The sequence below is a fragment of the Callospermophilus lateralis genome, chromosome 12, assembly GCF_048772815.1.
Source record: "Callospermophilus lateralis isolate mCalLat2 chromosome 12, mCalLat2.hap1, whole genome shotgun sequence".
Taxonomy (NCBI): domain Eukaryota; kingdom Metazoa; phylum Chordata; class Mammalia; order Rodentia; family Sciuridae; genus Callospermophilus; species Callospermophilus lateralis.
The window spans coordinates 48,856,815-48,870,727 of NC_135316.1; the positions used below are offsets into that span (position 1 = coordinate 48,856,815).

The 13,913-nt window shown below is 30.9% G+C and overlaps 1 protein-coding gene across 2 annotated transcripts in view; it reads left to right on the plus strand.

The window, feature by feature from the left end:
* The window catches only part of Dach1 (dachshund family transcription factor 1), a 389,822-nt gene that overhangs the window by 337,382 nt on the left and 38,527 nt on the right, over positions 1-13,913 (plus strand). For both annotated transcript variants that reach the window (XM_076872351.2, XM_076872352.2), the window contains 2 exons: positions 5,416-5,567; positions 13,469-13,616. In XM_076872351.2, the coding sequence (XP_076728466.1) occupies positions 5,416-5,567; positions 13,469-13,616 (300 nt within the window). The remainder of the gene's footprint in view (positions 1-5,415; positions 5,568-13,468; positions 13,617-13,913) is intronic.

The window sequence follows — 13,913 nt, forward strand, 5'->3', positions numbered from 1 at the left end:
AAATATTCTCCTTTCAGTATTAATTTGTTTTTCTATATTCACCAAATTAGAAATTCAGAGTTCTAATGCTGCTTGAAGTATACCCACATACCTCTTCAGTATTTTTATGTTTCACACAATCCATTTCTATGAAACCTATGCTGATTACATTTTGTGTAAGTCAAAACAAAAATCCTCTAGGTTGTGCTGCCTAAAGAGAAATTTATGAACTGGTTCATACCCTTTGCCTGTTCTCAATTTATTTCTCTCACAGTTAATTTTAACTATTCTACAAATAAACTCAGGTTTATGTAAAGTAACTGGTGCACAGAAGGATAATTCTGTTATCAACATGGTTTATCTTCACAGAGAAATAATTGTTACCAACATGATATACCTTCATCACAGACCTTATCAGAGAGAAATAATATAAAAATCACAGGTGTCGGGCATAAGAACAGATTTCCTCAATGCCACATTGAAATCAAGTTCCCAATATAAAATTAATAATCAATTTGGTTGTAATTCACTTATACATACTATATATTCAAATATCATTTTATATTTTACAAAGTACTTTTACACACAATCCAACTGGATTTAAACTATAATTCTGTGAGATTTCAATCAATTTTTTAAGATGGCTTTGCTGCTCTAAAATTTTCTAGAACTTGGTAGAACCCATGACTAGAACTCATACTTTCCAGATCTAGTATAGTTTGCTTTTCATTTTACAATCGATACATCACATATAGGATTGTGATATTCATTTTATAAAACTATCATTAGTAATTTTAAATTGAGAATTTGAAAAATGGGCATAAAATTAAACATAGGAAATAAATTTTATTCCAGTGTTCTTCTAGATATTTTATACATATTAGAAGATATACAAAAGTTATGTCTCTAAATTTTAATTTTCTATGTCAAAATTATTTATTTTCTGAGAAAATGAAAATAGAAAAGAATACATAACTACTTTCTGACCTAAGATTACAATATGAGGTAATAGTATTTACTTTATCATGAATAGTTTCTCTTGATAATTAAACCAGTGTGCCTAGACTAGAAGTAAGCCAGCAATGAAACTACAATTATGCTTAGTTTAAACATTTGTGTATTATGCCTGAAAATAATTTTCAGATGTTTATTTCAAAGCACCAATTCTTAAATTTTTAGATTATCTGTGTTTCTATTCCTGATGAATAATTTGATTGACCAGTTTACAAAAACACTTACAAGTGTATCTTTCTATATGTTTGTGATGGATATTTTTTTTAAAAAACAAAGAAAAAATTATATTAGAGAAATATTTCACTTCTGAAGGAAAGTGCCATATGCTTTAGAATTTTTGTCAACTTTATATTTCATTTTGCAGTGCAGAAATAGTTTTCATGCAAACTCTCTTGTAAACGTAAAAATATGGAGATTTTCCCATTTAACAATAATGCTAATTCTATTTCATATCAAGATGAATAAATATGAATCCCCTTGTTTCTAAAAGTGATTGTTTTTAAGCCTAAAATTTAAGGTGTAATAAGACATCAGAGGTTTGTACACACACACACACTTGAAAGAATATATAATTCAAACCCAAAGGGATCAGTTATGAAAATAACTGAGTTAGATTTTATTCACAGGAAAGAAAACATTTTAAAAGTAGAGGCCTATTATTTTTTTAAACATCATTGTTCCTTAGGATATCCTGCTAAATTGTTATGTGTGATAAGATTGGAGGGGGGAAAAAAGCTTGTCTTAGTGAGGCATCAATCTTACTGATGGTCAGTTATTAAAAAGTGACCATAAAATATGAGTAGAATCATGAAATATATTGATGAGTAAAATGAAATATCATGTTTTATCCTTTTTTAATTTTAGAATTTTAAAATATATTTTTTCTCTTTCTTCTTCCTTGTCAATTATTCTGTTTACATGTTGCTATAATTGTCAATATTATAATTATCCCAGATGTTAAGCAGTAATTTTTCTGGTCATAAAATAAAATCATTTAATTATAATATGTGCAAACTCCATTTTCTTTAGAAAACCACTGTAGGTCCCTGAAACTGGATTAGAAAACAAGAATCCTTCAACATTAATAACTACTCTTTTTTGGAAATTAAAAATAACAACTTGTCTAAGCAATATTTAATCTCTTCTAGATTCTCATGGTTTTCTACGTTCCCTGTTCGTGGCTGTAAAATTCTAGTTCTGACTCTTCTTTAGTTTGCCTACTCCTTTTCTCTGGGTCTCTGTCTCTTTCAACTCCTCTTCTGCCTTAGTTTTCTAAGGACACTTGTCAGTAGTCTTAAGTTCCATCCTGAGTAAGGATAACCTCCATAATCTCTTCATCTCAAGGTTCTTCTTTTATACCTGTGCCTAGAGTTAGAATGAACCAGTATTCCAAATAAAATAATACTACCAGATTCTAAGAATTACACATATACATATATTCTGATGGTCACCATTCAATCCACTATAGAAATATAAAGGAGTTACTTATATAGGTCTTGCAATTTTCCTTTAGTTTAAAATTATTTGAGATATTAAAAACAAAAATCAAAAATCATTGCACCTGAAGAGCCAACTTTCTATAAAAAATAATTTTTTAAAAATTGGAAAGTCTTAAACCAAAATATGTATCCTGTTTTTACTTCATCATCAAACATACTTTAAGTCAAAGATTATGTCAAAACTACTACATTTTCTGACCTCTAAAAATTTTCCTTAAATCATAGAACATTTAGGGTATCACAGGTCATTTTTTTTAAAAAGAAGAACATGTTCTTAATTTTACAATCTTGATAATTGCTATGAAATGATAACTTTTTTCTTAGATAATGATGTATTATGACCCAAAGAAATATCTTTGGTTAGTTTGAGCTTTGATTCATTTGTCTTCTTTTAGAAAATGATCTTAGGAATCATGCTCCCCTGCCATTTTTAAAATAATTCTGACCTTAATTTGATTGTTTCTTCCTATGCATTGAATGAAAGTGACCATATGTAGTATCTCCACTGTGTAAAATGATGAATGAATGAATCTACTCAAATAAATTTATATCAAACGATAGTCCACATTCTCACATAACTGGAACCTTGATGACCAAAATGGCCATCAATTACTGAAGTAATAGCAGGAAAAAAAAAAAAATAGGCAGGCAGGCATGCACACACACACACACACACACACACACACTCACACTCACACATACAGAACAATTTAATCCTTTTCTGGGATTACCAGTATCTAAAGGAATAATAATGGGAGGCAAAATTTTACTAAACATAAGAATTATCTATTCAACAAGTAGAGTCAGTCACTCTGATCTATGTTCGTCTCTGAAAGCTTTCAGATTGTGCTTTTTGCATTCTGTCTCTAATATCTAGCACATTGTTGTTTTGAGATAAATATTGACTGCTTGAAAGTAGGCATCATGAGTGATTTAGAAATTTAATTCACAGAACAGGCAACTGTAGTTAAGCACAAATGCCTGAAATTAAATTAAATAATCATGGATGATAGAATTTAGAATTAAACATGTGTGTACATGTATGTGTATGCAACATTTTTCTTTTTTTTTTCTTGGTCAGTATTTGAGAAATGTGGAGTCATAGATGGTAAAGCTGAGAGGTCATCTGGTTCTGTGCATTTCTTTAAGAGACAAGCAATTATTATCCCCATGATCTATTAAGCCACATTTTCTTTAGCATGTGACAGGTAAGGTGATGCTGATCGAAAAATATTGCTCTCCATTCTTAAACAATTTCACATGCACATAGATGTTTAACAAGCCCCTTTTCAGGGTTATTATGAGAAAACACTAGCAGCCTTGGTCTGTAGGAGTAATTTATGATAGCTAGGTAAATGGTGTCCAAGATCACCTTGCTCACATTAGCCATGCGGTAGCTCTACCCCTGCACTGCAGTCTTTCTTTAACCCTGATGACAAGTGTGATACAAAAAATAATGACACCATGAGTCCTACTTTAGTTGCTTACTCTGTTTCTTTTTCTAATACCTGCTGCCTCAGATCATCTGTTAGTAAGTTAACAGAGGAGGGAACGGAAGGAGAAACTGCAGAGAAGGGAGTGAGTGTGAGAGGAGAATGGTTAATAGGAAAGCCTTGTGTCTGGTACTTTCCTCCCCAACATTTCTTCCCTTTGGTTCATTAACTAGAAATGTGGAAAGGTGAGGAAATGAATTTAACTTGTTCTGACATTAGTGAAAGACAGAGAAGTGTGGCAGCTTCCGTAATATTTCTGCCCCAGAGAGAGGTAATTGGAAAACGTGTTGTGTGGTTAGATGTTGTAATGAAAAATAAAAGAATGATCGAGGAGAACAGTGGAATCAAATTATAAGCCTAAGACAAGTGTGCTGAAGTTTTTAGCAACTTACAAAATTGAGAGATACTATCAAAACTGTGCAAATACATTGCTCTGATTAATTTTCCTGGGGTGAAATATGAAAATATTTAGAAAATTAGAAATCTTGCATTGAATAAAATTTTCCCTGTGTTTAAAATAAACTAAAATATGCCATGACTTGCCTCTATCTCATAAAGAACTGTAAAATTGTCAAATAACATAGAACTGAATAGAAGGATTTCACTGTGAGAGTGAAAAATGTGTATTTGGTTATTATTCTAAATTGCTTAAAAGGTTGAAGAATATTCAATAAATGAAGTAAAGACTAATTTATCTTAGGGTTATAAAATTTGATTTTCTAAACATTGTTTTGAAAGTTGTATTTTATTATTCTTTCTTCAGACCCCTTGTTCATACACAAAAGGTATAGTTTTTCAATATTAAGGTAAAAGGTGTTCAAGTTCAAAAGAATTAAATCTTTGGCTTCAATGATAGTGAACAATTCAGTTATACTATAGGAAGAATGTATTTGGACTCTCATTTGTCCTTTTAGATTTGTGAAATGAAATATTTTAATTGCATATTGCTTTTATGGTTCTTAAGAATATATTTGAACAAATCATTAATATAAAGGAAGGGTTAATTGAGAAAGAAATTGTCCTGATATACAAAGCATTTCTCTTATATGAAGCTCTAGAAATATTCTATTGTCAATCCAAAGAGAACAAACTAAAATGAGATAATTGGGAAGGTGCCCATAAAGTCAGCCTGAATATATTATCACAACTATATATGAGATAATATTTGTTTTAAAAAGATTCTATGGCACTGTAAACTCAGTCTCATTAGAGACTGCATTTAAAAGGCTTATAAAGTTACTCATTAATGTTATCTTGTTGTATCTCCACAGCTTTTTCATTAAAGAAAATTCAGCAGAAAGCATTTTCTCCTGATAGCAGGAACCAATTTGCAATAAATGTTCTGGAAACCACTAGGGAAGCCATTACTGAGGTCTAATAAAAACAGACAAGCGTAACTTGTTCTATATTTTTGTTTCAATCACATACAGATGAGACCCCACTTTCTACACCAACCGCAAGAGACAGCCTTGACAAACTTTCTCTAACTGGGCATGGACAACCACTACCTCCAGGGTTTCCATCTCCTTTTCTGTTTCCTGATGGATTGTCTTCCATAGAGACCCTTCTGACTAATATACAGGTAGGTCTTTTTGCTGTCTGGAAGAAAAGAACATAGAACACTTATATGTAATATCTTTCTGAATTCATCCCATTCCAACTTAATCTCTTCATAGTATAGAACAAGCCATGGTATTAAACTTTTACCCAGAAAACAAAGATTTTAAACCTGCTACACTAATCAAATTGGCTTAAAAATACTAAAATATGTATATTAAGCTATAATAAAAACTTACATAAAAATGACATGCACATTTAAAAAACCATTCTTCCTAAATGGCTTTCTTTATTGCCAACTAATTGGATAAAATTTAACTGTTTAGTTTGTCTAATTTACTATATGACAGCACACCAGTTCTAATAAATATTTAGATATTTTTAAACTGCTGGCCTTCCATTGAGGAAATGGTATGTTTAGTCATTTTAAATATGTCTAACATGGAAGAATCCAAAAAATCCCTTCTTTCATAAATAAGTTTGTTTCAATTAGTAGAGTTTCTTCAAAGGATAGACTTCAAAAGCTGTATAAAATTTTCCACGGATTTCCTATGTGGTCCTCAGGATGTATATTTTATGTACAGTACATTATGAATCAAAAATACGTACAGTTAACAATAACATAGCGCATGGAGCCAAGATAGTAAGAGTGTTCAAAATAGAAGAAAACAATTTTCTTGCCCACACATGAAGTGATCATGTGGACCCCAGATGGAAATTTTTGCCATCTACTCTTCCATATTTGGAGTAGTTGCTGTTAAACATGAGCTTACAGACAACAGTACTTGAAAGTTTCTCTTTTTTAAAAAAATTTTACTCTAACCCTCCAAACTCAGTGATATTTTTCTGCACATATTTCCTACCATATTAATCTTTCTCCCAGTAGAAATGTAATTAATTTTATTTACCTCTCCAAGGACATAACAGAAGGCCTTTAATGTAACATATCTTCTCATCTATTAATGTGGCATTTTTAATACTAATGTAATTAGAGTTTCCAGAACTGTATTCAACATTAAGGTTTTATATCTCAGTAATTGAAATAAGTCATCAATCTAGCCTAAACTTAATCATGATCCAATAATTGATTATATTTTAAAATAAACATAAGACTTTCTCCCCTGAATTTTACTTCTATTATTGTTTTCCATGAGTTAAAGTTTGTAGTAAATTTTCTCTTTCATTAAATGCTTTCAGAAAATAGCTCTCAACATTTTTGGGTTTAAATTCCAAAAAGTAGAGAAAACATTTATTTTCTTCTGTATATAACTCCATATGAAGTAAAGAAAAAGCCATGTATATGTGTGTTCCTTAACTAAAAATTCTTTGACCAGATGAGTGAGAACTGAATTTCAATTTCAGAACAGACAGCATTTCTTGGCTTCATCTATGTAAGTCTACGCATGCTTCTGAAGAGTAGGTTTACACATGGACCCTTCCATTTTATGTGGACACCTCATATCTTAGTCAAAAACTGACAGTTTGGGAGTATTCTTCCCCATCCACAGTATGCCAGATATACTAAGACCAAAGAATGCTACCCACATCACCTCAAATTCACTATTCTCATAAAAGAAAGAAAAAATAGAGAAGACACTAGCCTTAAAATGCACAGACTTTTAGATAATTTATTTATTAAAGTGGCCGTAAGCCTGATATGCTCTCCTTTCAATCATATACCTTGAAGACATAGTTTAGTAAGAGTTAATGGTAGCATGATAGTCAAGACAAACTAAATTATTTATTTCTAATCCCAAATTATGGGGACCTTATACCTACAATAAGAATACTTCATTTAAAAAAAATTATGTTATCTACTTCAATCTTACACACAGGTATGTGCACAAATAGACATAGGCATTATATCTACATGTAAATACGCATGTAAATATGTGTACATAAGGTAAAATGCAGATTAAGACTCTTAATGAGTTCCATGAACAAAATACATGCACTTTCAGATAAATGCACACATACATGCTGGATTTATGGTAGGTATGATTTCACATCATTTTAGAAAATATCATAGATGCTAACTCTTATTATTGTCACATTTATTGAGCTATGGTAATATCCTAGGAGTGGTACAGAATGTTTAAATAGTCATGACCCTGGCTTATTAGACATACAGTATAAATGTGTTTGCTGTCTAAATTCTAATTTGAGTAATTACAGTCTGCCTATCTCAATTTCTGCTGAAGTTTCAATTATATATAATGGGGTTCTCTGCATTCTAGTCTAAATGGTAACATGCTTGTTGTGTAGCAAGTTTAAATCTCTACATTTCCTCTGAAAGTATTTTATTGTTATTAAAATTAATGGCCAACAAACTCGACTAAATAGTGTGTTTAAGTTACTCTGATAGTAAATAACTTAATTTCATGAAATACTATAATTTGACAATTCTGAATTATTAAATTTATAATGATTACTAAAATGTTCACTACATGATACCATTAACAAAACTGAATTTTTATAAATGTCATTTATTTCTGCTTTCAAAGAAGATATGTAGGAAGAAAAAAAATATTTATATATATAAAATTAGGCACCCGATTTTTTATTAAGTAGTGGAAATAGACTACCATTTTTGACATTTGAGGTGTTTGGAAATTAAAAGTCATAACAGATAAACATGACTACAATAAAGGAAAATTATTAAGGTAATGTAATTTTACATTAATGAGAGAGACATATTTCAATTTTTGTTTTTAGAACCTCATTTATTTTATGTAGAATTTTACTTGTTTTATCAATATGAGAAATCTTTCATCGTGGCTTTTTCCTTCAAACATAACTTTTTTTGGCGGGGGTGGGGCCAGGGATTGAACTCAGGGGCACTCCACCCCTGAGCCATATCCCAAACCCTATTTTGTATTTTATTTAGAGACAGGGTCTCACCAAGTTGCTTATGGCTTTGCCATTGCTGAGGCTGGCTTTGAACTTGCAATCTTCTTGCCTCAACCTCCCAAGCCACAGGAATGATAGGCATGCACCACCATGCCTGGCTCAAACATGTCTTTGAGGAACTCCTTGGAAATTTCATGTGAGGAAAATTTAGTGCCAATTATTTGGATATGATACCTTCAAACATTAGCTATCATTAGAATACATTTAAAGGAGGACTCTACCCACTCTTCCTTATTTGAGCTTCCCTGCTATTAATCACAAGAAACTAATAATGTATAGAATTAGATGCAAATTATTTGTTTATCCATTTTTTAACAAAAATTGTTTTAAATGGCTTACCAATATTATAATAAGAATAGGTAAGTAAAAAATGAAAATATAAAATATGGTGAAGAATATAAAATTTAATTAGGGATAGTAAGCATTGAAGATTTTTGCTATAAAAGGTGTTTGATAAGGTTTGGTTCATTATGTTTTGCCTGCACAGAGAAATTAAGCAAGCAAAGAAAACCCGAAAGGAATGTTCAAACAACATTAAATGGCAATCTCAGAATGAAACAGCATAGTGAATTCACTAATAAATAGACAAACTCAAACTATGGTATCTAAGAAATATTCTCTATTTCTGTGTTGGAGGACAAAAAATTAAAAAGGAATTTGATTATTAAACTGAAACATCTGTCTTAAGGTCTTTACATTTTAGTATTATAGTCAGTAATCATATTTTCCATACATTTTAAAAGAAATAAATAATTTGCTTATTTGCATTATACACTGAGTTAAAATACAGTTATACAAAAATGTAGAAGAAAACTTTTCCAAAAAAATCCCAATAAAATATGATACTGGCTTCAAAATATGACGTTGAATAACATCAGATATGTTGGTATTATAAGTTTTCCTGCTTAATCATAATTATAAGAGTAATATTCTCCCCTTTGCTCCCATTTTCAATTTGGAAAAGACTATAAATAATATTAAAATGTACCCAAGTTTCTAAACCCAGCTTACTGTGACAAAAAATCATAGCAATAATCTCAGTAAAACCTGTACTATATACCAAAATTTAAAATTTATATTATATTCAAATATATATATATATATGCAAATTTGTAACATATGCAAACAATTTTAATGTGCCAGTCTTTATAATAATTATGCACATTTTACATTGATTTTTCTTATTATTTTCTACAGTGTATTTTATCTTTATCCCCAATTTACATATATGATTATGGAGGCAGATATGGTCACAGAGTGGTGGTAAAGTGTGAATTTAAACCCAGGTTGATTTCCATGTTGTCATATTACAAGACATGACTATGTGAATTATAAGAAGATTTATTTATACCTGGAAGTACTTTTTCATGGGGAATCCGTCATTAATCATCTTTGGAGAACAATAACCAGAACATTAGACTAAGTATATTTTTTCCTTTGCTACAAGAGCTTCTATAATAATACATTAGTTGTTGTTATTTTTTTCTATCTAAAAAAAATCTGGTTCTAAAGAACATGATTTCTATACATTTTGCAAAATGATAGGGAAATAGTAGAAAAAAAAAGTTAAACAGGTGAGGTTATGATCTCAGCTTAGTCAACTCTCTAGTTTGGGATCTTGGATGAGTCATCTTATCATTCTGAACTTTTATTTTAGTGTTTGGGTGGAATAAGTGATTTCTAAATTCTGTTCAATTAAAGTATTTTATTCTCATTATTGAGAGTAAAGAAACACATTATTGACCACAAATTGTGTCACGTAAGTTTCAGGGACACTCAAGAACATTTACTTATCATCTTATTCTGAAATAAATTTGCCTAGACTATAAACATGAACCAGGTTAAGTTTTTGCTCTTGGTTATAAATACCATGTTAAGAAATGGTTCTTTCATGACAATATTATTCAAAGTCTTAGGCAGGCAGATATTTATGCTTTCTAAGCTACAGATAGTTGCAACATTGCTATATCAATGGCAGTGCTCTTGGGGAAAAAAAGTAATTCTCTCAAAACCCATGAAAATAATATACAAAGAGGATAATTTTAGAAAACAAGAACGTTTGTGTATTATGAAAATCATCATGCTTCATATATGGAAAACAAATCTGAGGCTAATCAACCATTGTATCTCAGAATTGCTGTGCCACACAATAAGTTTAAAATGTATTTCTTTACAATTGTCCTTATCCATCTTTACCCTCCTGAGAATTTGAACTCCCCTTGGAAAAAGTTCATGTTTCAAACCTTCAATCTTCTACTGCATTTCGATTGTTACCACACATTTGGCTAGATATTGTATATCCAAGTGAGACACAGCATTTAGTACAAAATTTTGCACACCATATATCTGGAAAATTTACAGAACTTAAACAAATCCGAAAGTATTATCATCACGGGTGGTTAAGAAAGTGCTTTAGTAATTTGTAGATGTTGTGAGCACTACTTGATACTGCTTCTTCCCAGCCGCCTGCTGCATTTAAATTTAATTGTTTTTCTGTATTTTTGTGGCAGAGCTGTCACTGGCAATAACATACTTTTGCATATGCATCAGTTTGGCTCTAGTGCAGATTTTTGTTCACACTGGACTCTTACTGATGTGTGCAGATTTAAAGTCTAAAAATTAAATCTAATTTTATATAGCTTATAAGTAGTCCCTAGTGGGTATTGGATTCTAAAAGCTAATATTTTTCAGACATAATCAGCAGGAATAGGTAATGTACTACCATTAGCCACATTATAACAAAAGGAAACAGTAAACATAAAAGCTCTTAGCAACTTCATACTTTACTAACGAATATTAATATAAAATTAAACAAATTAGAATTGCAGTTTAACATTATTCAACATGTTTATTCATCATGATTGTTTCATATTTAAAGAACACCAAAATATTGTGTTTTGTCAGCCAAGGACAATAATAGTTTAATAGTAATTTATTTTAAACAGCTACTGATAATACAACCAATCAACACATTAAGTGGTGCCAACATTGGCATCTTGCTAAATAATCTCTAGACATTGCACAGAGAGTACATCTTTCAAAGATAAGTCAACAAGAGCAATCAGAGCAGAAAATTAGAATTTGGTATCTTAGAATTAAAATACAGCTAAACTAAAGTTTTAATTGGGGTGATCTAAAAGGGCACTTGATGTAATGATCTCTTTCATTTGTTACTAATTGTTTGTTCCTGATGAAGAAGAAACATATACAGGAATGTTGAATTGAGCTAAGATGGCAGTTTCCTTAGCAGCTATGTTTTATTGTTGAACAACAAAAGAGTGGGGAGGGGTAAACTGCCACATAGAAATCTTTCTCCAGTTTCTTTCATATCAAACAAGAATTATTCCAGGAAATTCAGGGTCAGGTATAACAAATATGAAATAATTTATATGTGCCCAAAGAGAAAATAAAATGCCTTATGACATTGCAAAAAAGCTGCATTGGTGGGCTGAAGTAAGGTTACATCTCTAGTAGGCTCACAAATCAAGCTGGAGTTGAAATTCCTGATTCAAACTGCTCACATTGAATCTTGTAAGGGGGATCTCATCTTCAAGTAAGTGTACAGATGGCCTCAACTTTCATCTCATTTATAATTTCAAATGAAAAATTTAGTCTGTAACATTTACAGACCAACATAAAATAGTTTCAACTTCAAATCAGCCTTTATTATTGCTGAATTGAGGGAGATATAAATTTTAGTACTAATTTTTACTAGTAATTTTGGTCTATTTCATGGAAAATGCTTTCTATATGTTTAACATTCTCACAATCTTGTTGTACAAAAAAACTTAGAATACTGCTAATTTTTTAAAAGAATACAGTAAGTCAAATTTTGTGTATACATCTCCATAATTAATCATATGAATAAATTTTGTTTTGTTATTCTCAAATTGTTAGAACCATTTTGAATGACTTTAGAAACACAATGTATTACTAAACTACTAAGTTTTGGATACCTTAAATTTATTACAAGTTTCAAGAAAAATATAGCACTATTATAATAATTTCTATTCATGAGATTTGTGTACTTTTATATGTGCTAGGCACTCTCTGAGCACTTGGGACATAGTACAAAGCAAGAGAAAATAATCCTACCTTAGAGACTATACATTTTACTGGAAAAACACAATATAGTTCAGTGTACAAATAACTCAGTGTGACAATGTTACCTAATGTTAAATGACATGAAGAATTTTATAGGAGAGAGGACCAAGCTATTTTTGGAGGGCTATTCCAAATTTGGTGGTAAAAGAAGGCCTCTCTTGAATGGTGACTGTGAGGGTGTGAGTCATGTAAAGTTTTAGAGGACAAGCATTCATGTAGGGAAGAGAAAGAGCAAAGTTTCTGAGACAGAAACAAATTGTTGAATTGAGGAAAACAAAGAACATGTGTGATCTAGTATGATCATGCTAGAGAGTGGGATAATGAGCTCCAAGAAAGTAAGGAGACTACCAGGATTACAGAGGGCTCTATCAACCATGTTAAATAACTACTTGCATAAGATTTTTACCCACATTTTCTTTTCAGTTCTTATTTTATTGGTGCATTATAATTTTACCTAGTAATATTATGCCACATTATGCCATATTCATACACTCACACACACACACACACATAAACACACTATATAATTTGATCAACCTCCTTCCCCAGTACCTTCCTTCCTCTGCCTGATCCACTTGCTCTCCTCTACTGATCTCCCTTCTGTTATTATTTCTATTATTTTAATTAGTGCATCATGTTTTTAGACATGCTATGTGTTGCCCTCATTTAGTTTGGGGTGTAGATATTCTAATCAGAAACAATGGAACATGCATGGTATAAATATTTACCATCCTAAAATAGTTTAATTAAATTTAGAAGTTTTGTGCTTTATAATATTTTTCCAAGTGAGTATGGAGTGAATGCAAAATAATTTAAGAATTTGGTGAGTTCTTCTCTTTTAAATGTTTTAAGCAACAAATGAAATGTACTTTTCACCAACATATTACCATTCTGAATACCTTCTTTGTACAGGGGCTCTTAAAAGTTGCCATAGATAATGCCAGAGCTCAAGAAAAACAGGTTCAACTGGAAAAAACAGAGCTGAAGATGGATTTTTTAAGAGAAAGAGAACTAAGGGAAACACTTGAGAAGCAGCTGGCTATGGAACAAAAGAACAGAGGTATTGCAGAATTTCTAACTAAGTTTAAATCTTTAAGCAAAACAGTCAACACAAAAATGTAATAGTATGTTTGGTGGTTTACTTTGAGAGTGTACATATTTGTTGATTTACCTGCAACTAAAGTTTAGGGCAGAATTCAAATCATGGGCTGACTGCATTTCTTAATTTCCAAAGTACATATTTTCTCTTCTGTTCAATCTCAAGGGATTGAAATGTGTCCATTGTATCATTAATTATATAATTGTTGTTGCTTATAGTTTAATTAATTCATACTTTTTTTGGACAGTACTAGAGATT